This window comes from Rousettus aegyptiacus, unplaced genomic scaffold (assembly GCF_014176215.1).
Source record: "Rousettus aegyptiacus isolate mRouAeg1 unplaced genomic scaffold, mRouAeg1.p scaffold_m13_p_5, whole genome shotgun sequence".
Classification (NCBI taxonomy): domain Eukaryota; kingdom Metazoa; phylum Chordata; class Mammalia; order Chiroptera; family Pteropodidae; genus Rousettus; species Rousettus aegyptiacus.
The window spans coordinates 108,145,410-108,170,507 of NW_023416308.1; the positions used below are offsets into that span (position 1 = coordinate 108,145,410).

Below are 25,098 nucleotides of genomic sequence, written 5' to 3' on the forward strand. Positions count from 1 at the left end.
TCCCCATCTCCTTTATATTTATTTTAGATGCTAGGCTTCTGGAAGATACTAACTTTTTTTCATTTATTTTTCAATTACAGTTGACAATATTGCATTAGTTTCCAGTGTATTTATATACCTTACGAAGTGATCACCCCAATGAGTCCAGCACTCTGACACCATACATAGTCTGTTCACACTATTTTTAACTTGCGTTTTTTTGTTGTTTACTTAACAATATATCTTACATGGATTAGGGTTGTTTCAGCTACAAATGACAGAAAACCCAAAGTAACAGTGGCTTAAACAAGTTTATTTCTTTCTCTAGTAGACGATGTTGGAGGTGAGCAGTCCAGGCTGGTGTGGTAGCACCCTGACCGTCAGGGACCCAGGCTCTGTCTAACTGGGGCTCTCCATCCTTAGCTCGTGCTGTCCACTCGAGACCCAAGACGGCTGCTCGAGAAGGGGGAAGTAGAGAGCCGCTTCTCTCAAAGGACGCTTGCTGGAATTTGTGCATCACTTCTGTTTATACACCACGAGCCAAAACTAAGTCCCACATTCCACAGGAAATAGGATATTACCTAAGTAGGGCTTCTATCACTACGGCGAAAGGGGAAAACAGATATTGGGGGACAACGGGCGTCTCTGCCATGTATCACAAACATCCTTCCACGTGTATAGTTTGCATCCTGTTTCTTTTTTCAGTAAATATTGTACATCATTAAATATTCTTCAAAATTCTTAATGCTTAAAATATAGATGTAACCCTGCTTATAGATCCAGTGCCTTATTACTTGATAATTGGGTGTTTTGCTCTCATAAATATGCCTCTTCTATGAATAAAACTTGTCAGAGGAAGAGATTCCAAACTTTCCTCTACAATTTGGGGATGTCCACAGAAGACATTTTGTAGGCGAGTCAGGGTAGTATCTGCCTTGGAAGCTGGCTTACAGGACCAAATTGTTTTCTATTAACAAATGAAGCTTTTTAACAAAAAGCATAGCCTGCTGCTCCCATTACAGGAGAAGTCACAGAAGTGGAAAGAGCCTGATGGGCAGTCTTGCCCAGAGTCGGGGGTGGAGTGAGTGGGAAGATGTTGGGAGTTGGAGAAAGGAGATCAAATCAGAAGAGACCATGGAGTCTCAGGAGCCAGGGTAGGGCCTGGCCCTGGAGAGGCTTGGGGGACTCCATGGGGCCCAATTCAATCTTCATTTAGGTTCAACGAATGCTTTCTGAGCCTCTACTCAGGGCCATGCCTATGTCAGGACCTGGGCATAACTTAGAGAGTATATGTTCCCAGCTCTCCAGGAGCTCAGTCAGCTCTAAAATCTCAAATGTTAGAGTTCAACCTAGAAAGCTGCCGATAATGCTGCATCCTAGGGCCCACGCCCAAAGTCTGATGCAGCAGGTGTTGGTAAGCCTAGAATCTGCATCTCTTTCAATCTCTGCAGGTGATCCTGGTGAGGGTGATCATGAACCATTTTGAGGGGAAAGAATCAGTCAAGGCTCTGGGAGGAAATCTCCTAAACCAGGCAAACTTGGAGCCTCTATCTGCTCCCTAGGTAGCTTGAAACTAGACTAAGCCTTAGGCTATAACAAAGCAATGAGGACACCTGTCAGACACACCTGTAAAATCCTTGTTTCAGGGTGGGGAGGCCACAAGGATTTTACCAGATTTCAGTTCCAGCCTTTGGTAGCTGAGTGACCTCAGGCAAATTAGTTAACCTCTCCAAGCCTCGGTTTTCCCATCTGTAAAATGGGAATAATCATAGTGCTTCCGGTGTGAAAATAGACATTAGTGCTTAGCAAAGAGTCTGGCACTCAATCAATGCTAGATATTATTAAAGTACTTTAAATTAATTTATTAATTAAAATCACCTCTAGGTAAGTAATTACAGCAAGAGATTGGAGACAAGGTGTATAAAGCATCTCATACACTGCCTGACCTGCAGTGGTAGGCGTTCATTAAGTGATTATTATTATTAACATCCTCACATAAATTTTAATTAGAGACCTTATCATCTCTGCAGCTCTACCCACTGCACAATTTTATCCCCTCAAGAGAAATCATGGATTCTGGAGCTCCAAAATGTGGACTTAACATCTACCCCTAGTTCCTGCCCCAGCATGAAAGAGATTTTCTCAGCTCCTTCGGGAAGTATGTACAAGCAGGTAAAGTGAGCATGAGTGGGAACCTCATGTCCCAACTTTCAACTCCCTGACTTTGAGGGAACCAGTCCTAGCCCTGGGCCATTCACCCGGCCAGAGGGTCAAGGAGTTGTGGAGGCCAGGAGCTGCTATGAGGTGAGAAGAGGCAGGGTCCCTGTTGATAATTACATTTTCAAGTGCTAAAGATGGCCACGTTGCCATGGTGATGCTGATGGCTCTGAGCAGGCCGAGGCCTCTCTTGAGTTGTGAGTCAGGTTCACCTTTATTTATTAAAAAAGAAAATCAACGTCCTGACCAGTGAAGGACGAAGCAAAGCTCCAGGTGGAGGCCACAGTGTCTGTTGCTGGGGGCGAATCCGCAGCAGTGCTCACAGTCCATCAGTCTCCTGACGTTAGCTGGCCCGGCCCGCTCTGGGGCCCAGAAAAGTCCACAGAGGTAAGTGGAGAGTCAGCATCTCAAGCTGTGGCTCAGGAGAGGAAGCGCAAACAGAATCCACACTGCTGGTTGAAAACCACTTAAGAAGCAGCAGATCCCATTTTCTCAGCTCTGGCCCAAGAGTCGGACTCCTTCAGGAGACTGCTCCACTCTGGTATGGGGGTCCGCAGGGCCCGATGAGATGGGCATCCCTTGGCCCACCCTCAGGGAAGTGAAGGCCACAGGCTGACCCGTAGGTGACCAGTTCTAGCTGACCCACCCACTAGGGTGCACATGACGGTGGTGCCGCCGTCTGTAGGGATCAAGGTTCTGAAAAGATGGGGGAAATTACAAAAATGTTCTCCCAGGGCCTGAACTGGGGGGAGGTGGCGGGGCTTTTCCTAGAATTCCTGCTGGAAAGAAGGGAAAGTCCATGATGACTCCAGCTGCAGCGGAGGCCTCTGTAGGAGCCCGGGGTCACGTCAGCACCCCATGGGGCACGCAGTGCTGGTAACAGTGATGTGCTGGAATCGTCTTGCTGAGCTTAGACACTGCCACAGAACCCCAGACCTATCGCTGGAGAGGTCCTCAAACCTACTTGTTTGCTTGAGTTCGCCTTTGATCTCAATGACCCGTGTCCTGGTGAGCCCAGCTCCTAACCAGCTCTGGGCTCCAAGCCCTCGTCGTCACCCACTGCCTTCATCAGGTCACCCAGTGCTGAAGCCAGGGTGGGTGGATTTAAGTCCTCCTTCTGCCACTTGCTAGCCTTGTGACTGAGCCTCCCGTATTCCCCATCTGTAATACAGAGGTGACAATCACAAGAGCACCTACTCACCAGGTAGCTACAAAGATGAAATGTAATGCTATTCGCAAATGTTTAACACAGAGCTTGATTGGCACAGAGAACACGCTGGATAACTGTTAGCCATTGTTAACTTTGTTCGGGTCCTTCTCACATTCTGCCTGGGTAACAGCAGCGGCCTCCTAATTCCGCCTGCTGATTCTAGTCCTGCTCACCTCCAGTCTATTGTCCATACCATAGCAAAGTGGTTTATCAAAATAGCCGATCAGGCTATTTTCCTCCACAACATCTGCCAGTGGCTCCCATTTGCCTTCAGGATGGCTCTTAGAATTCCTTAAGGAGGCCTGCAAGGCTCTGCATAATCTACCCCTTGGCTATCCTCTCCAGCCTAATACCCACCGTACCCTCCCCACCCTGATAACTGGCACCCCAAGGTGCCAGGCTCTTCCATACCTCCAGGATCTTTGCCATGCGTTTCCTTTGCACAGAATGCCTTTTTCTCTTTTTGTCCACCTAGTAAACACCTACTCATCCTCCAAGACCCACACAAAACTCCCCTATACTGTGAAATCTTCCCATCCCCCCTCAAATGCAGAGCAGACTATACACCCTCTTCTGAGCCACTTCAGTGCCTTCCATAATTGTCACTTTACATTGCAATTATTGTGATTCATGCCTGTGACACCTTTCAGCTTCTTGAAAACAGCACTGATTCTAATTAATGTCAGCATCCCTAGCACATACCACAGTACCGTAACATTCACAGAGATGACTGGGAATGAAGGGAGAAATTAATTCACTCAGACAAAAGCCCTGTTTATAGAAAAGGAAACTGAGGCCCAGATGGAAGCAGTGACTTGACTAAAGGAGAGTCCAACGCCCAATAACTCCAGGCCCCTTTGATTCCAAGGACTATGGACCATTCATTCATCCATCCATCACTTGCTAAGCACTAATCATACACCAGACATTGCATTGCTCCCTGGGATACAAAGAACAAGGAGTGGTCCTGACCCTCAGGAGCCCACAGAATGGCAGGTACACAGACAATCACCACATCTTTCACTATGAGTGGAAGGGAGGATGTAGAAGGAGCTATGGGAATTCCAGCAGCCCCAATGTGGATACAGGTGTTTCTATGTCTTCTACTCCGTCTCCCCAAACTCTGGAGGTCAAGTTCCCACAGGCCACCAGGCCAAGGCAGCTGTTCTCTAAGTGCTGTCAGCACAGGTGAACAGATATGTACAAACACACATATACCCAAGACAGGTGGGAATGCTTTGCCCCAAGGGCTAGAACAAACAGTCACAAGGCCACATTTGTTCCCCTAAGCAGCTATGTCAAGAGCGGTCATGGGAGACAGGATAGATGAAATTGGAGAGCAGAGCATTTTCTGACACTTCACACTTGCAGGAAGCCCTGTCAGACGCCAGGTTTCGTTGGCTCCCCACCAAGAGGGGTCCTAGAGACAAGGCAATTATTGTTTTCTCCCCCATTTCCAGATGGACAACTGAGACTCAGAGAGATGGAAATGACTTGCCCAACCCCACTGACTAGTTAATGGAAGTGCCAGAACTGACTCATCACTCTCTAAGCATTTGCTGGGAATTTAGTCCGTGCCAGGCCCTCTGCTAGGCACAGGGGATGCCAAGGTAAATAAGGCACAGTCCCTACCCCTTGTGGGAGACAATAGCATAATGGCCATCCTCCAGTCAGGCAGAATCTGTGTCTGGATCTCAATTGCACAACTGACTAGCTGTGTGAGCCTGAGCTGGTCGTTAGCCTCGGCGCTTATATTTTGAGTCTCTGATTCAACATAAACTAGATTAAATCAGTCTCATGCTCAAACTCTCCAGTCACTTCCATTACACTCAGAAAAAAAAATTCAGAACTCCTCAGCAGGGGTCCACATGATTCAGCTCTTGCTCCCTCACCCACCCACTTCCTGTCACTGTCCCACTTGTCCCCTGGATGTGCCGGGAGCAAAACAAGTACCTCTAGCCTCTGACCTTTGTCTCTCCTCTTCCCTCTCCTGGACACTCTTTCTCCAGATTGTCACAGGGCTCACTGCCTCTGTTGGCTGAGGAAGACATCACTGAGTCCGGAATGATGGCCCTGTCACACTGGACAATACTCGTCTTCAAGGCACTGTCTTTTTACATTGTATGATGTGATACTATGTGTATTTGACCATTTGGTTATGAGCTGTCTCCCCATCTAGCACAGAGAAAAGGAATGCGCCCATTTTGTTCACATCCTCAGTGCCGAAAACAGTGCCTGACACATAGTAGGAACTCAATATACTTTTACGAATGTGAATGAATTGATAACCCTTGCTTTCCTCCCTGTAAAACTGATACCAACAGCACATAGTTATAAGGATTAAATGATGTTATAAATGGAAGATGCTTAGCCTGGTGCCTGGAGTTTAGTTAGCACACAATAATGCTACTGTTGTTGTTATACTCACAGTCATATGCGGGAGACAGGTATAAAAATAAATTGCATGATGTGAAAACAAAGTTCTTACTTCTGAGCCTTCTCGTCTACTTCAGGGTCCAGGCAGCAGCCCCTCCATCTGCCTGAAGATCAGGGCCCAAAGCCCTTGCCCTGTCTGCTGAGGTCACCCTTGGGGTCTGGCCCTGATGGCTGGGAGACCTCTGGGCCCGCCCGGGTTGGGGGCAGCGGGCAGAGTCCAAACCAGACCACAGAAACCCTTGATTTCCCCCCTGAGAGCAGGTCCCACATCAAAGCCAATCTCAGAGGGGTGAGTCCTCGAGATAAATGGAAGATTAAAGAAGGCAAGGTCTCCACAGCCCACAGGGAGAGGCAGCCGGCAGGCGACCACAGAGGGAGGCCCTGACACAGCACTAGTAGCAGCCATTTTGGGGGGCGAGATGAGAAGGGGGCCCAACCCGGGCAAGTGGAGCCAGTGATGAGGGTGGCAGGGGGACCATACCTTAGCCCGGGGCCTGGCCCCTCATTATTACACCTGAGCCTGTCCCTCTAGTCCGTGCCTACTTAACCCTTTCACAGCCAGGCAGCCACAGGGAGGCTCATCAGAGGAATCCCTGGGTCTCTCTTCAAGAGCATTTGTTTTTGGTCATTGGGTTCAGTCATTGGGGTTTGCATCCTTCAGCAAGGGAGCCTGTAATGAGGACCTACTGGCCCCAGCCTTCCTCCCCAGGAATGGTCTGTAATTAGTGCAGAAGGCGAGGCTGGGGAAGCTCAGACAATGTCATTTGAACCAGGATGACACAGGGCTCAATTGCTAGTCTGCACATTTTTTTTTTTCTGGTGCCATTTCATATATAAAACTCTAGCAAGCTTAACCCTTTTTTGGCTGGGCCATGATGCTGGGGTTTCAGCTTAGGTACCATCCATTCCTATGCCAAACGGGTGCTATCCTCGCCTCCCCCCGCACATACACCAATTCAGATGAGCCATGGTTTCCAACTTCTCTAACGTCCAAAAAGCCATCCAAGATCGATCACCCAACAAGCCTTCACAGAGTGTCACCAGATGCTAAGCACCAAGAGGAGGGGACCCAGAAGAAAATCTCCCATTTTGCCATCAAGGAGATTTCAATCCTCTGAGCAGTGGAGGAATGCACACTAGAAACAGGTGACAAGCAATGCAGAACAGGGTAGAATCAGATGGCAAGGAAGGGGCCACATGGAGAAAGAGTAGATGAGACAGGCTCATGGACTCTGTGAATAAATACTGAGCAAGCCATCTTCCAGGATCACGGCATTTCTGCCATCAGGATGTGAGGGCTGAACTCACAGGGAGAAAGGAGACAGACAAAGCCTCAGCAGCTCTGAGCCAGCCCCAGGTCGAGACTCTATTGGGACAAACAGGGGTTATGGCTTCCTTCCTCATACCCCGGAAGCACTCATTCTGAATCCCCAAATTTCAGTTTATCTCACATGGACCGCGACCTGTCTGATTACAGATCTGGTACCCCACCCGACTTCAAACAACCTGAGAGCTTTGTCTATTCACCTCTGGTCTCAGGTGCCTAAGCATTGAATCTGGCACTCAGGAGGTGCTCAATAAATGCTCGTTGAGTAAATGATTAGGCTTGAGTGAAAGGGTGGAGGTGTGGGGAAGAAGCTACCTCTACAGCCTTTCCCAGAAGTGATGCCAATCGTGGCCTCACTGCCCCTATAAATCATATCACAATCTCCCTAACATATAAAGATCTTCTAGAAATCAACAAGACAAGACCAACCACCCATTTTAAAAAGGTCAAAGAATATGAAGACTCTACAGAAAAGGAAACATAAATTGCTCTAGGACATCTAAAAAGAATCTAAAAGAAAAGCAAACTATAAACCTTTCAAAAGTTTGATAACATCCTCTGTTTGAGAAACTGTGGAGAAACTGGCAATGTCATCTATTGCTAGTAGGGGTGTAAATTGATACACAATAATTGACAATATCTATCAACATTACAAATTCACGTTCTCTTTGACCCAGCACTCCCACTTCTGAGACTGTATCCTACAGATATACAGTGCTTGAACAGGCCGTCATTATAGTTTTGTCACGTTGGTATAGCAAATATTGGAAATACTCCAAATATCCATCACCTGGGGACAGGTAAATAAATTATGGTACAGTCATACAATGGGTAGCTACGCACCAATTAAAAAAAGGATGAGGAAGTTCTCTGTGTACTAATGAGAAGATCTCCAAAACAGATAAAGAGGAAGGAGGATGTAGAACAGTGTGTATAATATGATCCTTTTCAGTTAAAAAAAGAGAGAGAGAGAGAGAGAGAGAGAAATATATATGCATACACACACACCCATAAAAGGATGCACAAGAAAATAATAAAATCATTTATACGTTGGTTGAAGGGTGGGAATTTGGTGGTTAGGATATAGAATGTAGAGATGGGAGGATAACTTTTCATTGTCTCCCACTTTTGTTTTTTTGAGTCACGTGATGCATTATGTATTCAAGAATTTTTTTTTTTTTAAAGCCCCTCTACCTAGATATTAAGGGTTCTAGACTTCTTCCCAAGTTGCTGGGTAGAGAGGATTCCACCCCTGCTGACTACCCCTCCCTCACTTTCCCTTCCTAGTCCCTGCTAGGTTTTCCTAAGGCTTTGGGTCCCAGTAAATGGTGGCTGTCATCCCAACTCCTACCTTATAAACATAGGCTACGAAGTCAGACTAAGTCACGATGTGACCTTGGGCAAGTGACTTCACCTCTCTGAGCCTCAGGAAAACCATACTCATGGTATCTGCCTCCAAGGATTGTGGGGAGGCGTACGGGAGAAAACGTGTAAGAAGTGTTTAGCGTCGATCCTGGGCCGTAACAAATGCTCTCATATAAATGTATCAGACTCACACTTCATATTCTTTGCCAACATTTTTATTGGACTGTTGGTCTTTGTTTTATTGATTTATAGGCGCTCTTTATAGATTCAGAAGATTGAGATTGTCACTGCGAACTGGCAGAGCACTGAAGGGCAACCGGGCCACGGTAAATGGCAGTTTGTGAAAATCATTATTTCTATGATTATTTCTCCTCCAGGCCATGCGGGCTGGCGTCTGAAGGCATCCCATACTGGAGAGCCCGGGCTTATCTGGACAGTCCCAAGGAATGGAGTCCTTTTTTATTGGCTCTGTGTTACTGTGCCTCTCTGCCAACATCCCCTGGGTTGTCGGAGACTGTCATTCTCCACTGTAGCTCTCGGAATAACAACACCCCCTTCCATTCTAGATGCGATTCATTCTTTGTGCCTTCCCCAGGGGTCCCTGGGTTTGTGCCAGCCCCTGTAAGGAATCAATTCACTAACAGGAAGGTGTAGGTCCTACACTGGGAACCCCTAAGTCTCCATCCAGGGTCTCCCTAGGGGAGATGGACACTGGGTGGGCAGATCCGAAGGGGTATAGCAAGGGGTTGGACCACAAAATTCACACCATTGGGGCCCCTCATTCTGATCTTTAAATCCTTTCTTGCCATAGAGCTGAGGATGAATGTGGCTCCCCTGGGCCCTCATCCATTCGTTTTCTCCAGGGAATCAGTCTGCCCTTCAGTTCTGGTAGCTCCAGAAACATTCCTTGGAGCATCTGGAATATATATTTACTTTAACTGGTGATTGCCAAGGCCAGCTCTGCTGCTTTTCTGTTTATTCGGCTTAGACCCAGGGGCTGGGGCTGCTCCTTGAGGATGGAGGATGCTCAGGGTTCCCAGAGTCCCCTCTTTATACATGACATAGGATGGGAGCCTCCACCTGGATCTGCTCTTCAAGGAGGGAAGTCTGGATGGGGGCAGGTGAGAGTTAAAGTCTTAGTCTTCAAAGGCCCCAGTCTCCTCCTCACTCCTCAGAAAGCTCCCTCGATTACTGTACAACATGCCCAGTCCTAGAGTATGGTATAGTGGAAAGATTAGGCCAAACGGACCCATGATCAAATTCCCAATTCTCTTGCCTAATAGCTGTGTGACCTTGGACAAATTACATAACCTCTCTGGGTCTTATAAAAGTAAAAATATTTTTGTATTTGCACCTCGTCTCACTTTAGGGTGTACTAAAGGTATTACAGAGACCTTACAGACAAGGGAATTAGATGGTGTTTAATAGAGGGAAAATAATATGGAAAAAGGAAATAAACACCTAACATGAAGCCAGGGATGCAGTTAATTTGTGAAATGCATCCCCATGAGATCCTGTTGCAAGAGGTGGGTCCCAGCAAATTCAACTCTGAGCTTCCTGATAGGTCAAGTAAAGAAGGAAATGCAGTGAGCTACAAAATCCAGAGCATCCATTAGATTAAAAATAGACCCACTCCTCAGAAGTAGCCAGCTTTTATGGGACCTGAAGTCAAGGAAACATTTCACCCCTGGACCTTCCAAAAGGGGCAAGTTGGGAAGGAGACAAAGTGTGTGTGGTGAGGATGACGCTATCTCTCGGGGCCTTTGTGTATTTGAAATAAAGTCAAATGCCTAACCATGACTCTCAGAGTGGTCAGCACATGGTAGGGACATAATAGGTGCCTACTCCCTTTCTTCCTCCTACTCTGTCCTACGTCTTCTCTCAGATACAGAGTGTCTGTGAGGTCTGCCATGTGTATGCATAGTCAGCTTTTCAGTCATTCAGCAAATACGTATTAAACATCAATGGACCAGGTCCTGGGTGAGGCAAACGTGGGAACCACCTTAAACCTAGTTAGTATCTTCCCTGCTGTTCCCCGATCTTCAGCTTCAGAAGCTCTCTCCCACCCCTGCCACCCACCCTTTTGGGTCTCGGGGGCTCTGCCTTCTCCCCAGCAGGCCTATAAACCCCAGGGAACCCTGCTCCTGTGGCTTCTCTCTCATTCCCCACATAGCTGCAGGCTGCTCCCTCCGACCACCACATTCATGGAGCTTAGCCACGTGCAAAAGCACGATTAATATTCCGCTCAGTCTCCCCCAGCCCTGCTGCCTATTGGAAGAAGATGGAAACCAGATTTGCAGCCGCACGCTCTGGCATGGACATGCATGGAGGGGTGGGCCCGCTCCCCGCAGAGAGCTGGCATGTTCTCCTCCAGAGACTCTCACACGTGCAGCAATGACAGAAGCCCTGCATGTAAGCCCACACCTCCAGACACAGGATCGACCACCCAAACGGTGTGTGCACGTACCATTGCACCATCGTAGGCTATACACTCAGCTCCTGGCCAATCGATGACCAGAGAACACACACACATCTCACACACAAGACCCACATTTGCTTTCTGGGCAGTGAGAGATAATCATCGCGGTTCAGAGCTGCTAGGATGGAATTTGAGAGACGATCCTGTCCAAAACCTTCGTTTTACTGGGAAGAATCTGAGGCCCTGGCTTAATTTTGACTGTTATCAGTCCCCACTGGAACTGAACTGTGCCTGGTTACATTTTAACGAAGACTTGGATTTAAATACCTGAGGCTGCCTCTCTGCTTCCTGGTGAGGAGCTACTTTGGCTGCACCAGACCGGATTGGGTAAACTGAGGCACAGAAAGTGAGACTGGGGAAAGACTTGGCAAACCAGTAGATCTAGGCAGAGTTAAGCCTCTGACTTTCCATTCCCCTGGCCTTCCTCTTAGTCCCATATTTCGAGCTCTGCCAGCCCTGGTAGGGCAGGATTTTCAGGATAGTCTCCCCAACATCATGAGGACTCACCGAGGCAAGAGGAAAGGCTGGCTTTGTTGATTTGTCTACCTTGACTTTACACATAGGGAGCCAGGGGGAGGGAAAGCTGTATGCCTGAGTGTATGTCTTCAGGGTTGGAGTCAGCAGCCTCGGCTATAGAGGCATCTAGAAGCAGTGTTGGCACAGGTGGTTTGAGGTAGAAGAAAGAAGGGTGAGTTCAGAGCAGGACTGAGAGCAAAGCAGGAAGCGGGTGGAGCTGCTCCCCAGGCGGCAGGCAGACAGAGGGCCAAGGGGCGGGCCCGCCTCCAGTCCAAGGATGGGACAGCAGAGCAGAAATTCAGGGAAAGAACAGCTAAAATAATTACCAGGAAAAGGAGCTGGAAGGGAGGAAAGTGTTTTCTTAGTTCTTAAGGAACTTCGGTCTTCAGAGAATTTAAAAGGGAAAAAAAAAAATCTATCTTTAAAGTCCTTCTTCAAGGCAAGGTGGCTGGTGATTCACTAGCTGCTGAGGAAGGCCTTTAAAGGCCCGCCCCTCGGCTCCTGCTTCTCCCTGGTGAGCAAACCCAGTTCATCTGGGGTGAGTGGAAAGGACTCAGGGTGAGGAGACTGGAGGCCCAGATTTCAGTGTTATCTCTGCCCCGTAGAAGCTGGGCAAGCTAAGGCAAGCCTCCTATGGCCCTGGGCCTCGGTTTCCTGTGAGATAAAGGAGTGGTAACTCATGAAAACTCTCTGAGCCTTGCTTTTCTCATCTGCATATTGGGGACCACCAATAATATTATTGGTGTGTATGAGGTTAGGGAGGCTTGGCTGGGAACTGCCACACTTTGACACCCCTGGATAGACACTGCCTTTCATACACGCCAATAATATCACATTTCATTGAATCTAATATGTTGTCAATTGTGTGATACACAGTTATTTAACGTACATTAAGAAGGAAAGAACATTGTTCATTCAACTATAACATACCATTGATTATAAGACATATTCTGATTTGGGAGATGATAAAATGTGCATCTTAGAATCAGTGAATATGATACTTATCTCACAAGCTTCTTCCAATAATTAAACAAGATAATATAAATAAAGTATTTAGTGCCTGGCACAAAGCAAGTACTCAATAAATGTCAGGTATTTTTATGGTTCAGGGTGGAGCAGGGAAGGAACCATAGGCCAAGGTGTTGGAGAAGTGTGAGAGCCAGGGTCTGAAGCCCATCCCAACTCTCCTGTTAGGTGGCAACCCCAGGGACTTTGCATCTAGCCCCAGCGGGGGGCACAGGGAGAGTAGCCATCCAGCCCAATTTAGGGAGCCACAAGAGAACAAAGAGCTCCATCTGTGCCCCGGAAGTCAGCCTAATCTCCAGGATGAATATGTTTTCATTTCTCAGAAGTTCCTGTTAGAGTGTGCCAAAGCCTTTTTCCCTTTACAAGCCAGGCAAACAAGGCAGGTTTACTTTGGGTGACCTTCTCATCACCACCACCAGGGCCTGCCTGCTGAATGTAAACACCCACCCATGCATCCTCCTGGAGGCTCCAGGAGGGAGCCTGGAAAATGAGAATGCCAGGCCTCCTAAGGAGGCAGGTCCTGGACCTCACCCCCTCACCCACTCCCTGCCAGGCCCTGTCCTGGTAAGGGCACATTTGGAAGGCCCTTGGAGAGAACAGGACTGCACAGGTCATTAATCCCTCTCTCATTTTATAGATGTGACAGCTGAGGCCTAGAGAAAGGCAATGACTATCCAGGGGTGTCAAAGTGTCACAGTCCCAGCCAAGTCTCTCTCCCTCTCTTTCTCTCTTTCTCTCTCTCTCTCTCTCTCTCTCTCTCTCACACACACACACACACACACACACACACACACACACGTGCACATGCATGCCCACAACTCATACACCATCCCTGCTCACAGCTCAACCTGGCAGGAGACTCTCTCTCCACCTGACATTCAGTGTCTGGGACAGGCAGGAAGCTTATCTGTGTCTGTTCTCTCCTGTGCGTCACTGCCTGGGTTGAGATGTCTATGCATTTCACTTCACAGCTGGAGCAGCTGCTGGAGAGCAACAACCAGATGTTCCTAAGTCCCTAACAGGAGGAGCCACAGTCTGTGCTTTTCTTGACCTACAGCCTTTGGGGGTGTTTGAAGGACCAATCTTGGCCTCCTTCTCTTGCCCTTCAGGAACAGAGAAGGGGCCCGAAAGGCGCTGGGTTGTAGGACCAGGCTCAGGATGGCAGGAGGGAGCAGACCCTCCCTGTTGAGTCAGAAGCCAGACCTAATTTCAGCTATCTAATTTCCTCTCCCGGTAGAGATGATATAGGAGGGATGTGCTGCTACAGAAGGCTTCAGGTGGGCCCTCTAATCTGAACTGGCGCAATTCTTTTTGGTACTTAAATAGAATAGAGCATCGAGCCTCAGTATGACCATAACTATGGGGTTTGTGCAGGGCATTGGGGTTTTACATTCATCATCTCATTCTCATGCCCCTCCTAGTCTTTCTCTCTGTCTCTCTCTGTCTCGCTTTCTCGCTCTCTCTCTCTCTCTCTCTCTCTCTCTCTCTCTCTCTCTCTCTCTCCCCTACTTTCTATTCTCTCTACCTAGAATGCTTTTCCCTACATTATACCCCAAAGCGATTCCAGTTCATGATTCAGGTCTTAGCTCGTACATCATGTCTTCAGAGAGGACTTCCTTACCCACTCAGCCATGTTACACAATTCTATTTCCTTCATAGTCCTTACCACTATCTGAAATCATCTTAATTAATAATTTTTTTTTTTTTTTACCCAGGCTCTCCTCATTCACTCTGGACCATACCTTCTTAATCACCACTGTGTCTCCAGTGTCTGGTGCTCAGTAATACCTAGTGCTAGAGACATAGATGCTCAATAATACTTGTAGAATACGTGAATAAATCCTCTGCCATTCTCATCTTTGCTGGACTTTGCCATACCCCCATCCCAGAAAACCAATGACCATGCTCCTACTCCATGCCGGGCTCTGCACTGCCCATTTCCTCTTCCCCCCTCCTCCCCATCCCTTCACCCTCAGGATTTTTCTTGGAAGATCCTGCCTCTCAGACTCCACAGGAGGTGCTGGAACCAGAATGTCTCCCCAGGATTATTTTCAATGGTTTCCTGGGGTGTTCACCTGGGTAAGAATCAGGAAAGAGAGGACACTCTAATCCTATTTATCTAAAACTGTATAATCTTCCCCAATCACTTAAATGATGCCTGTGTCTCTAATTACAGAGCAGGCTGGGAGGAACGCAGGCACAATTTCTAGCCAACCTCAGGCATACGGGCACTTTTGTTCCTTCTGGAGACTTGTAGGGACTCTAGCTCAGGAGCCAGGACTCCAGACACCTGCTGACACAAGCTCACCCACCACAGACTGGTTTGTTCACCCGGCCAGAGACCACTACCCTTCCCAGAAAACGATCAGCCACCTTCTCAGTGTTCAAATGTCCCCCAGTTGACCAGATGTGACACATTTCAGAAAAATACCCATGGCCTCAGCACCCTAATTCTATCCACCACTGTTTTTAGAGTAAACTGATTTCTTTTGGGCCCAGCCTAACTTCTCAGAGTTGCATTGAGGTAAACTGGTCCCCAGAGCCTGGGCTCCATTCCCAGCTTCTCAGGAACAAACTCTCCAGGAAACCTGGGAACTAACAGTCACATGACAGCCTGGAGCATCCGAACTTCATTCTCCAGAACTATGTCAACTGGGTCAGATGGGGAAAGCCACATACCTGCTTGCCCGCCCACCACAGGCAAGCAAACCGTTGCTATCTCAGCCTCACTGTGTGCCCTTCTCCCCGCCTGGCACTGAGACAGCTATTTCAGTGACATCTCGGGCTTAGCTGCAATGACATCTCTGCTTCTTAAAGACCTTTTGGCTCCTGAGCTAATTAAAAGCCCCAGACAGCAAGGATACACTTAATCCTATTAATGACTTCTGACCAGGAAACAGTGTGCCCAGCCCTCTGAGGGAGTGCCTTTCTGAACCACTTCCATTTGTTCAGGTGCCTGATGATTGTTTATCAGCCCTTTCAAGAGATTAAGCTGTAATCTGGAGCAGGCCACTTAGGTAATGGATCAGGGGGCCTAGGAGTGTCCCATGACCATGGAGCATGTAGCCAACCAGCATCTTGGCTCATGCAAACTCCACGGCCACTGTTCTCCAACTTCCTGCTCTTAAGAGCCATTAGGGGGACTTGATAATTGATGAGAAGAGGGGTCCTTGCCTCATCTCTGCTGTTCACCTGCCCCTTTCACACACAGGAAAGATGGATACAGTCCTAGCTCTGCAGGATCCTTGAGTCCAATTAGGGTCACAGAACCATGAGCAAACAATGACAATAGCGCATTAGACTCACCCCAATGGAGATAAGCACACCTTGATCTGTGAGTGTAGAGTGGTGATAACTGCTTCAACCTGGGGGCCAAAGGCTTCCTGGTGGAGGAGGCATGTGAAAATCTCGCCATTGAGAGGTCCGCTCAGGGGCCTATGAGATGAAATTCTCTGACTTTGGATTTGGTTCAAGCTCTAGTATAAAGCTGGAAGAATGGAAATAACTCAGCTCCCTCATGAACTTATGGGAGAGTGGTTGGCAAAGCCTTACCAAGATGTGGAGATTCCAATAACACAACTATTGGCTACAGGACGAATTTGCTTCAAGTCCCTATCTTGAGTATGCAGAGAATAGAGATTGGCAAAGACTAGCTTGTCTCTTTAAAAGAGGAGGGACAATTCTTCGGGCCACTCCCTCTTCTCATTAATATGAAATTATTGTGAATATTGACGTGGGGGCGTGGCGCCCCGGCCAGCTGGGCTAAACGGCCAGGGGTTCCCAGTTTCACAGAGAAAAGTGACAGAAGCCGAGCAGAGGGAGACGCAGAGAGAGCAGAGCGCTCGGCCGCCACCCTTTCTCGGGGGAGCGCTCAGCTCCCCCACCCTGGGCTCCCACCCTGTCTAGGGGGCTCCTCAAGCCCTCAGCCCCACTCCCGGGCTCCCCATGGAAGCCAGCTGTGTCCCCGGAGGAGCTGGAGGAGGAGGAGTCGGCTAAATGCCCGCGGTGTTCCCGGGGCTCCTGAGCCCAGCTCGCTGTGCACAGCTGCCCTAAGGCCCCCGCGCCCCCTGCACCCCCTACCCCGGGCCGTGCAGCCTCCGCCCGCCCCTCCCCCGGGGCTTCGCCCCGGACCTGCCCCGCCCGCTTGCCAGTGCTCAGACAGGAGCTCTGGGCCCGGCGCGCCGCCGCCCTGGAGTAAGGGAAGCCCAGCCGAAGGGGGTCTCCGGAGCCAGCCGCGATGGACGCCGTCTTAGAACCCTTCCCGGCCGACAGGCTGTTCCCCGGATCCAGCTTCCTGGACTTGGGGGATCTGAACGAGTCGGATTTCCTCAACAATGCGGTAAGATGAAGGGTCTGCGTCCCCCTCCCACCACTCCGCACCCCTCTTTGACGCTTGCCTGAGCCCCGAAAGATGGGGCTGCACGTCACTGGGCAGAAACAGAGGAAGGGGCTGACTGCATGGTCCCCCGAAGGGACACGTGCTTAGAACTCTGAGATTTGGTGACTAGATCCCTCGACACCTCCCTAGTCCCCAAGCCTGGACCAGAGCCTCTGAGCCCGTGCCAGTGCGCGCCGCTCCTGGGAGGGGAGGGTCCATCGGTGGATGCAGTGTCCCTCGCCTTCTAGGGGAAGGGGACGTCGAGGCGCTGAAGCTATCCGATTCTCAGATATGAGCTGGAGACACCAATTTTGTCCCAACCCGGGATTCCAGGACCAGGCTGGGCGCATAGTGGACCTGAAGCTGGTTCTCCGCTGGGAGGCGCACAGGGAAGCGTTCCGAGGGCCAGACACCCAACGCCCCTTCGGGGTGGGAAGCAGAGCCAGACCCAGGCTCCAAATCAGACCCTTAAACTTAGGGGTACCGCCGCGGCTACCCCAAAGTCAGACCTGAGATCCCCCACAGCGAGGGACCTGACACTCAGCTGGTCAGAGCAGCGCGGGGCAATCGCTCAAGAGGAGGAAGGTCTTTCTCCCCATCTCTGTGTCTCTAGGTCTGTTTCTCTGTCCCTCGTGTCTCACTGACTTTGTCTCTCTTTCCTTGACTATCTCTGTCTCTATCTCTGGATTTGTCTTCTTTTTCTTTCTCCCCTTCCCTCCCTAAGGAAACGTGGCTTCTCTCTCTTCTTCCTTCCCTCCCTCTCTCAGGCTCAGCTGAGGGAGGGGCATGGGCTCAGTAACTGGGAAAATATATTTGGGTTCAGTTGAAATGTGGGCAGCTTGGGGAATCTCATAGGATCCCTCCATGCAGTGACCCACCAGTCTGGGTGCACACACATACACACACACAAACACACACATCCAAATATCACCTCAAGGGTCTCTACTTGCTGACTTCTACCTACTGGAACTAATATAAACTTGGCCAGACAAGAGCCAAATGCGTAGACTTAAAGGATTGGGTATCTTGGACTTCCATCTACCTGTCCCTGTTCACTAGACTGATGGTAGGGAAACCAGCCACGGGATAGGAACCTAAGTCAGGGAGGCATGGGTATGAGGTCTCCTTGTCCTTCATTAGGCAACAGAGCTCGGTCACCATGCTCTCTGAGGAAGGCTCCTGGGGAGCCTTCTCCAGCAGACAGGCCAAGTGGAGGAGGGCTTGAACTGGTTGTGAGGAGACCTGGGTTCTAGTCTTGCCTCCCACTGTGAGCCTGGGCCATGCCCTCCGGCTCTGGGCCTCAGTTTCTTTGTCTATGAAGCGCGCAAAAGTTGGATCAGGTCTTTCTCAGGATGGCCTGGCACAGATCCTAGGAATAAAGTGACAGGGATCTGGGTTCCACACACCCTTCCCGGAATTAATAACAGATACTGGTCAGAGAGAGGAGGCTTGTTGGAGCTTGTACCCTTGCAGACAAGGGGCTTTGTGGAGACCTGATGTGAGGTTCCCTCGCCCTCAGCAGCTCTCAGTTGGCCTTTCTTCTGAATGAACTCTGCCGCCTACAGCCTCTTCCTGCTGCTCCATTCAGCCTTGCATCCCAGCTGCTCATCTGGGCCTTAGGCCAGAGCAGAAAAGGAGGCATGATCAGACAGTGGTATCCAGCACTGGGACGGGGTAGGGAAAGCCCTGCTGGGGAAGTTCTCGACCTGGGGCCTAGGCCAGGCCAGGCCAGGCAGGGGGTGAGGAAAGGATTTCTAAGAGGAGAGAGAATGAACTCCTGGGCTGGGAACTGGGAAATTTGGTTCTAGCTGTACTTCTGCCACCAGCCGGCTGGGCAGTTCAGACGAGCAACTTTTCTTCCTCTGGGCCTTGGATTCCTCATCTGAAAATGGAGATATAGAACCTTCCCCATAGTGTTATTGTAGAGACTTAGTAACAAACTTAATTAAAGATTAATGTAGGGTGATGCCTGGCAGGTAAGTTTTCATAGTTAACTTGCTCCAGAGACTAGAGAGGGTGGCAGTAAGGACTACTCAGGTAGAGGTTGCTATGTGACTTTGAGCAAGTCACTTTCCTTCTCTGGTGCTTTCATTTAGATGTTTAAGGTCTCTTCCAGCTGGGACCCCATGTCAACCCCACCCCCAACTCCCTCTTCATTCTGCATGAGGATAGGAAAATATTTCCAGGGTTAAAGATCAAAAGGGATGGAGTCTGTGTGCTTCTCAGTCTGGAAGATAAAGAGCATGGTATTCACTATCCTTCTGAAAAATCCAGATAAAGGCCAATAAGTCGCATGTGCTCTGTTGCTCTGTGCAAAAAGCAAACATCAATAAGTATGCTCACCCTGAACACTACTATGTAAGAAACACATATTCTCTTGGATAGAGACAGGAGAATAAGTAAGCAAAAAGTCAAGTGTGCTTGGAAATGGCCAGAGGTACTTTATTTTTCCTTCTGTGGAGATATCTTCGTGCTATTGCAATCTTGTCTATGTGATTCTCAGAGAATCCCTCAGAAGGGGCTGCCCTTCCTGCCAGATGTGGGGGCCTCTCCTCTCCTCTCCTCCCCACCCCACTCTCCTACAGCTCCCCATGTGGCCGCTCTAGAGCCCTCTTCCCTGTACTCTGTGATTCTTCAGCCCCCAGGCAGGTATGAGAGGATCTGGTGCTCAAGGAACTGGGTGGGATAAAGGACCAGAGGGAGAACAGGTTATGTCTCCAGATAGGGACTAGGTCTGTATCTTCTTGCCTCATTCCTCTAGCTAAGGGGAAGGGATGACTCTGGTTTCTCTAGAGGGAAAATGGCTTTAGATCCCAGAGAAGCCCCAGCTGGGAGGGTGTGGAGAGAAGGAGGAGGAAGAGTTCTGTTGTCTCAGAGGGGAGCAGCAGGAAGCTTGGAGGATGTTTGCCCAGCACACTCATATACCTCCCAGCAGCTGGGGAGGCCAGGTATGGGAATGACAGGAACCCAGGCACCAGCCCGGGAGAAAGGAGGTGTGAGGGCCAAGCTTGATCACTGCTCGCCAGCCCCAAGACTGGCTTCTCCTGAGCTAAATGGGGAAGCAGAGAACCACCATCACCACCACCCCAGGCTTGGGGGGATTTAGGGAGATTAGAGAAGTATGCGAGTTTGAATGTTCCTATGTCTGTGTGTGGGCCTTTCACAGCTTTAAATGGGGAGGGGTGTGAGTGTGTGTGCTCATGCATGTTTCTCTTTAAATTCTCACCAACAGGAAAAAGGACCCAAGGGCCAAGGCACTCTGGTCTCAGAATAGAATCTACTAGAAAAGAACTAATGGAGAAAAACTAATGAAGGAGCCCAAATCTCAGGGCTCCTATTCAGGAAGAGAGACTCTCCCTGGATACCAACCTCTTTCTCCTCTAAAACATTGAGTTTGTTTGGGACAGGGGGTTTTAATTTTGTTTTTGCTTCCCTTACTGGGATATGAGTTCCTTGAGAGCAGGGGTTTATTTGTCTTGTCCGCTGCTGTATCCTCGGTGCCACACACAGTGCTCGGCACAGAATAGGCCCCAACCAACCACTGCTGAATGAATGAATGAATGGGAGCCCAGGCCAGACCCCACATTTTATAGAGGGGAGGAAAAAGGGTGCTTAAGCTCATTTACTTCCAGCCATCAGAGTCCTGCAGCCTGCACTGTTTCTAAAATTCAGGACGAGCTCTGCACGCTTTCCAATGCGTTGTCATTGCCTTGAGCCATCCTGTGTGTGGCATAGGCCCCCACAAGCCCCTGGTTCAGGACAGCCTAGAGCTGACTGAACCACAGTAGATTTGACCTTGTGGTTTAGGCCTCAGACTTTAGCACTGGCTTCCATTTTTCCCTGTTTCTTCTTGTTCAAGTTGCTTTGAGACTCCTGGATCCACAATCACCAACTTAAAACTAAGTCTTTCGTAGCCCTGCCTCAGGGCCTTTGCACATGCTGTTCCTGCCATCTAGAGTGTTTCCCCTGCAGTTCGCTCCATCTCATCTTCCTCAGCTCAAAGGTCACCGCTTTAAAGAAGGCTCCCCAACCCCCTCAGTTGGGACCCTCTGTAATTTTCTGTTTCAGTCCTTTGGTTTCTTCATAGTCCTTATCTAAGTTTGCAGTTTTTGTGTTGATTTATTGTCCATTTCCTCTGTGAAAAATCACATTCCATGAGAACCGACATCATGTCAGTTTTGTTCATTGCCAGAAACCTAGCACGGTACCATGATACAAAATAGTGCATAATATAGTAAAATTCTACCATAAAGCAATAAGCCAAGTCCCAGTTTTCAATCATGTAAAATATGGAGTTATGGTATTATAGGATCAATGAAAAACAATATTTTTAGTGAATCTGTACTATCATAAAAAGCACAAAAGTAAAGATTGTGAAAACTTACTGCCTGTAGCAAACCAAACTGAGAAAGTTCTCAAGGAGCATGAAGCAGTCAATTCTTTATCAACCCCACAGATAAGAGTTTTACCCACCTTTATTTGAGATGCACCCCAGGCGTAGGACAGAAGCCAAGGTTTGGTCACATTGTAGTGGACTTTGCTCCATTTCAAAGATTTACTGTATTTGTAAAGAAAACTACTTCAGACCGGGACAATCCCTGTAAGGGAAAGGAGAGAATGTTTTTTTAAAAGACAGGCCTGGGTAATCAATAAGATACTGATAATTCTGGAAGGGGCCCTGAGGTTCTGGGCCTGGCCCTGAGGGTGATGGGGATGCTGGATCCCAGGAAGATGCTGTCTGTGCCCTGATCTGCTCTGAGGTCCCTCCGGCTTCCCTGGGCCAGCTGGGGATTCATTTGGTTGTTCCTCAGTACACACGTCTTGTCCTTTAATAACTGGGCACCGAAGGAGCACCTATGCCAGTCACTATACATAGTGACCTCTGGCCGCTCGCAGCTAAATGAGAGAGACAGAGAGGGAAAGAGAAGAGGCACCATGATGGAGCATTGCGGGAGCCTGAGGAGGAGCAACCAGCTGAGCTGGAGGTCACAGAAGGTTTCTCCGCGGAGGCGACCTCTGCACCCTCCCTCCCCAATGTCTCCATCCACATTGGAAAAGGAATTACTGGAAAACATTGCAGCAGGAAGAGCTGAAGCTATGCCCCTTTCATTGAGACATCGTTGTCCCCTGTGCTGATGAAAAACTGAGAATTAGAGAAGAGGGGACATCTTAACTTTGTTCTTGGGTCCAGGGTCCCATGGAGTGAGTCAAAGAAGGGGCAGAACTGTCTTTTCTTCTGCTCTTGTACTGGTGTGAACTTTGCTCTCTAGAGGAAGGAAAGTTTGGGATATCAGATATGAAAGGGGCCCCACCTTCATCCTCACCTACTCCTATCCTTGGGGTACTGTGGTCGCCTAGAGAGTTAGAAGCAGAGCGAGCAGGCTGCCTGGCCAGTGAGAGGAGAGGCCCCACATCCCATCCAGTGCCCTCTCCTCACGCTCACTCTGGGATGCTGCTCCCTCGCCCACCTGGAAACTCAGACCTTTGCTCTCTGCAGCTCCCAGGACTCTCCATCTGGCCTGGCTACGTGGCTACTGTGCCAGGAGAGAGGAAGATGAAGGACATCCTGCTTTGTGGCTTCCCTCCGCATTTCATGTGCCCCCATAAGTCTTGGTACTGAGGCCCTCCCACAGCATCCCCCTCTAGGGCCTGGCTTGCCCTTGAACCTCCCTCAAGAAACCAGCTCCAGATGCTGGAGAACAGGCTGTTCTTCTGGAAGTCTCAGCACTCCAGGGGGCAGGATGGAGGAGGAAGATTTGGGTGGAGTTATAGTCAAGACTATGAGCATTGCTCTGGCTGGAACACTATGTAACCCCCTTGAGCAGAGTAAGGGAAGCCAGAGTAAGTGGCAGGACACTTGACCAGGACTAGGGAGAAGGTAGGGGTGGGGGTACCTGGTTCAGAAGAAGCTGGGAGAGGCAAGATATGGCCCACAACTCTGATCATCAGAGAAAACATGCTAAAAGTACTGATTCCCTTGGACTGTCAAAGATCCTGATCCTTTAACCTCAACACACCATATCATCCACATGGCCAACTGGACAGCTGCAGCAATAATCGGCTTCCCTGCTACTGAGTTCAATGTGCCTCCTCTCCCAACTCTCCTGGGACAGAGCCCTCACTGCAGCTTCCTTGGCCCTTGGCTTTTGGCCCAGGAGCCACTTCACCCATCACCGAGAGGCTGACACATCTGGGCTGGGCTCTGTGGTCCGACATAACAGCTGGACAGCAACAGCTGTCCGCGTCTTCCCCTTCCAAAAGAATAACAAAAATGAAAGCAGCAGTGGAGTAAGACAGGCTCTTCAGGCCCCTGAGGAGAGCCAGGAGGCAGTTCTAAAGCAGCGATGGAAGGGATTGCTTCAGAGGCAGGCAGGCCCAGGCCTTCGCCCGTGTGTCCCCCTCTGCCTGGAATCTCCGCCCTTCATTTCCCTAACTCGCTGTGTGACCTTGGGCAAATCACTTCCTTCTTCTGGGCCTTAGCTTCCTCACTGCTGAACTAGACTGAGAATTCTTTGAGGGCAGGGAGTGTCGCGCAGTTATTTTTGTCTATGGGCTGTAGTTATAGCTATAGTGAGCAAGTGCTCAGGAAATGTTTATTTATTGGATGGCTGGATGGCTGGATCTAAGGAAGGAAGAAATGGTGAGGTGATGATGGATGAATGGGGTAGGTGGATGGATCGTGGAAGAAAGGGCACTGCCACACTTCCAGCTTCGATGGCACTTTTTTTTAAAGTGAAGTTTATTTATTTACTTACTTACTTACTTATTTAAATAGTGAATATTAACCCAAATCCCACATCTACCCTCACTTTACCATGATGGCCTTTTCTATTACGAAATAGATTGTTCCCATAAAAGAATATACATAATGCATGCATGTGAATTATAAAGCAGAAGAAAATGGACACCTGAGTCTTCACTGCCCAGCTGAAAAAATAGACTCAGCTTTGAATATCTTGGTGTCTCAAAGCCGCATGAGTCGGAAGAAGTGAGCTGGAAACCCTGAATCCATCCACTCTGGGCAGATTCTGAACGGGAATGTCTTGAGACCTGGCATCTACTCCCAGATCCGACCTGACTAGACAGCGAATCCACAGGTCAAATGGCAATATCTAGACAAGAATGGGGAGCTGAGCCTTATCTGAGGTGGGGTGGCATGGCCATTAATGGTCACCTTCAGTTGCTCAGACCCAGGAGCAAACCCTGGCTCTCACAGTTTGTCATCTGTGTGAGCCTGAACCGGTACCTTCTCCTCTCCCAGCTTATTTTCCTCCTCCTTAAAGTTGGAGTGATCGTAGAACGTAGGGTTCGGATGAAAATTCAATTAGATAACTCTTGTAAAAAGCCTAGCACAGTGTGTGGCACATAGTAAACCCTCTCTAAACAATAGTTGTTGTTGCTGCTTTTATCCTGATTGTTGCTCTCATTACCTGAAAGGAAGGTCCCCAGCACTGGAAAGCCCTTGGAAGGATGTCTCACCTTCTCCATCCCTGAGCTGAGCCCTGATTATAGGAACCTTATTTTCTTATCTATCTGACCTCTCTGGAGCTTGAAAACTCTTTTGGACAAAGCCAAGAGATGCTGGGCCCCTTCTCAGGGCTCTGTCTTTCTGGGCATCAGGAGAGGGATGACCAGGGATAAGCAAAACGAGGGCCCCAGTGAGGACCCAGTGCATGGAGTAGGCAGGGGGCCCATATTTTGTTTCTAGTACTGTACTAGGTGTTAGGATGGGGCAGCAAGGTATCAACCATTCCTTCAACAACCAGTGTTGTGTGTGCTTAAGAGCACAAGCTCTGCAATCAGAGCTTGGGTTTAAATTCTGGCTCAACCTCTTGCTAACTGAATGAACCTGGGTAAGCTACTTAACTTCTCTGTGCCTTAGTTTTCTCAGCCACTAAGGGTGGCACTAACAGTACCTACCTAATCTTCTGAAACTTAAATTAGATAGATACTGTGTGGAAGGAGCTAGGATAGAGCCTGGGACAAAAATGTTAGCTATTATTATTATCATTATTATTAGGAATTACTATTAGGCATATCATTACTATTAGGCCCTGTGTGAGGCTCTGTAGATAAACTCTATCCTATATCCTCCCCTCAAGGAGGTTCAAGTTTAGAGTGAGATATGGGTCCCATTATGCATAATTAGAGTTCAAGGCATGATA

At 48.9% G+C, this 25,098-nt stretch overlaps 1 protein-coding gene across 1 annotated transcript in view; it reads left to right on the forward strand.

The window, feature by feature from the left end:
- Positions 1–16,363: 16,363 nt before the first annotated feature.
- Positions 16,364–25,098, forward strand: part of CREB3L1 (cAMP responsive element binding protein 3 like 1) — a 33,111-nt gene continuing 24,376 nt past the window's right edge. Inside the window, exon 1 of the mRNA XM_016146753.2 lies at positions 16,364–16,894. Within this exon, the coding sequence (XP_016002239.1) occupies positions 16,793–16,894 (102 nt within the window). The 5' untranslated portion in view covers positions 16,364–16,792. The remainder of the gene's footprint in view (positions 16,895–25,098) is intronic.